The 3,034-nt window shown below is 37.6% G+C and overlaps 1 protein-coding gene across 1 annotated transcript in view; it reads right to left on the bottom strand.

The window, feature by feature from the left end:
* LOC106467858 (calcium/calmodulin-dependent protein kinase kinase 2-like) overlaps positions 1 to 3,034 on the bottom strand; it is a 78,218-nt gene that overhangs the window by 57,410 nt on the left and 17,774 nt on the right. The window contains exon 3 of the mRNA XM_013928238.2: positions 572 to 1,224. Coding sequence (XP_013783692.2) covers positions 572 to 1,015 — 444 coding nt within the window. The 5' untranslated portion in view covers positions 1,016 to 1,224. The remainder of the gene's footprint in view (positions 1 to 571; positions 1,225 to 3,034) is intronic.

Below are 3,034 nucleotides of genomic sequence, written 5' to 3'. Positions count from 1 at the left end.
TTTTTTTTTACTTTTTATTAGCTATGTTTTTGTGCGCCAGCAATACCAAGCGTAGGGTTCGCGCATACCCGATTTGATTTTATTACTCATCAAACTGAAATTATTTTAGGCAGGATTGGAGTGAATTGGTCCATGAGACCTTGGACTTGGTCAAATACATCAATCGAAAGAGTTTCACCTCCTGAGTCCAAAACTGTAATTAGATCTCAAACCGGTCAAGAGATGATGGAGCTATGTGCTAAAAGTTTGTACTTAAAAAACTCGGAGCCATTCTATGAGCCTCTATACCGCTATTAAAAAGCGTTTATGTTGTTGGTTGTAACTAGTAAAAGAACTTCAGAAATATTATTCTACTGATTATACCTTCATCTCTGGTTATAACTGGTATAAATCGTCATATATAACATTAGTTCTGATCACAATTACTCTAAAGCGTCAGAAGTAATATTAGTTACGATTATAACTGGTACAACAGCTTTATATAACTCGAAAATTTTACGTTTCAAAGTGTGTTCGACGTTAAAATTGAAAATCGCAAATATCACGTGGTAACAGCAGTTATTCGACCTACCTGGCCTATTTCCTTCTTGATTTTGTATTGGTTGAGCTGCACATAATTTGGATAGGTTTCTATGGAAACACGACTGGACTCTTTCGTCGGGTTCCTTCGAAGGCGGGGAGAAGAGTTGGGTGAGCAGTAGGGAGAAAATGGGAGAGACGGGTAGATGGGCCGATTCGACCCACTCCGGACCATATGACTATCCTGAGAGTGGCTGTACGTAATTCGAGGCACCCGGTTATGTCCACACTTTGGTATAGAGCGAAACGCACTCCACGAAATCTCATGTTCCGATGAATCACCTGATGGCTTTTTTGCCATCCTCAGGTGGTAGAGATGTCCGTCTGAGACCTTCGCTTCCCCAGCAAGGTTTGAGAGTAAGTCTTTCCACTTTTGTTTGAAGATCCTCCCGCTGTTCTTCCAAGGAAAGTTTTTCTTCCGCACTCTCTTGAACATGTATGGGGACACGACTCCACAGCTGGGGGGAAACGTCCCCCATAGAGCTCCTACATTCAGCCTGAGCAACGCCTGGCCCCATCTTCACTGTATTAATAAGGTCGTCATCTGTAGGTCTCAATCGCTGTTTACTGGGAGCCGGCGGTACATCTTGGGAAGCCAGCACTTCAGAAAGGTCTTCATCTTCTGATTTGTCCAGACAGCTATGCCTACAGGAAAATAAACACGGTAAACTAAAGATCTGTTATGTAGAATATTACCTAAAACAGTGTAATACTCTCTCATGACCAAGAACTTGTAATTCAAGGTGTTTGTGATCAGTGTTTGGAACGAACCTGTAATTATTCAATATATGGTACCTCTAGATTATGCAAGGACATACTCTATTGGGTTAGCTAGGAGATACTAAGCATTCTTCTCTCTATGTTTACCAAATTATGGCAACAAGTTTATTCCTAGTCCGCATATCAATAGTAAAGAATCATAACTATAAACGCACATGACTATGTGGTATTCAGGTACACTGTGATGACCGCATGCAGAACACTTGCGCGAAAATTCGAGAAAAGAAATATTCTACACTACTTATGGAAACGTTACATCACTGTAGCTATTTCATTTACGATAACTATGTAGATTGTAAACCCATGTTCTCGTTAAAGATTAAAGGCCAACAGTAATCCATTCCACACTGTAATAATTGAGTTAAAGTTCAACAGCTGAGAGAATCTTTCCATTTTTCGTGATATATATTAAACACAAGAAGAATTGTTATTAGGTCGACAAGAGGATAATCCCAGTCACAATTAGGTAGTTATGGTTATTATATCGGTCGTAATCAAGATTTCTTTGGTTCTTTAACTTGATCAAACTTTACACACCTGATTTTAGTCACAGCCAATGCTATAAAATAAGGCTTCACGATCTGATGTAATTCATAATCAGGACTATGAAGGTCTAGAAAGCCATTCATCTTCTAAAAATATCCTAATACCAATAAACAGTGTAAAATTTAACAAACCAATCAGAACGCTGAACTTGTTTTAAGATGAACACTATATTGTATATCACCATCCCGTCTAACAGGCTATGTTTTAAATGATACAATTCATCTTTGTTGATGTATAAGTTGCTGGACTGTAAGATCAACACGAGGTAATATATCACCACCCATTCTATCAGGCTATGTTTTAGCTGATACAATTCATCTTTGTTGATGTATAAGTTGCTGGACTGTAAGATCAACACGAGGTAATATATCACCACCCATTCTATCAGGCTATGTTTTAGCTGATACAATTCATCTTTGTTCCTGTATGATGTGCTAAACTGCAAAATCAACACTATATAGTATATCATCATCATTCCGTCTATCAGACTATGTTTCAACTGATAGAATCCACCTTTGTTCCTATATAAGGTGCTGAAGTGTAAGCCTTTTCCTCCTGGTAGGACTGTAAAACATCACACGAAATCTTTAAAAATCTTAACGTCTGGCAATCGTTTTTCATTATTCGACTAAGTTCACATTTTTGACAGGCACACATTCTACACACTTACACACGTGTTGTTTGATTACAAAAATGTTAAAACCGAACAAATTTCTTCACTAATGATATTTATTTTGCTCTTCGGAAAATCCTAACAATTCACACTCATTACTTGAATACTGGTGCGCTAACTATTCGAGGAACTTTTAGTCTTAGTTCGTGACAGTAGTAGTATATTGTAAGCACTACTTTTCTATATATTTTAATATACTTTTAGTACATTTCTAGAACCAAAACAAACATAACTTTTTTCCTACATCCTCTTTTATTTCAAGTTTATCTACGTTTTTATACATTGTTCGTTGAAACACCCTGATTCCTAATTAACTGCATCCGGGCCCACCTAATTAAACTGTATTCAGACCTACTGTATGCTTGGTTTAACTTCATTCAAATTTACTTGGTACTTGGTTTAACTGTTTCTTTTGAATTTCGCGCAAAGCTACACGAGGGCTATATGCGCTAGCCG

Source organism: Limulus polyphemus, unplaced genomic scaffold (genome assembly GCF_000517525.1).
Source record: "Limulus polyphemus unplaced genomic scaffold, Limulus_polyphemus-2.1.2 Scaffold2767, whole genome shotgun sequence".
Lineage (NCBI taxonomy): Eukaryota > Metazoa > Arthropoda > Merostomata > Xiphosura > Limulidae > Limulus > Limulus polyphemus.
Note: the sequence above shows the minus strand (reverse complement) of the source record. Positions and strands in the feature narration are given on the sequence as shown.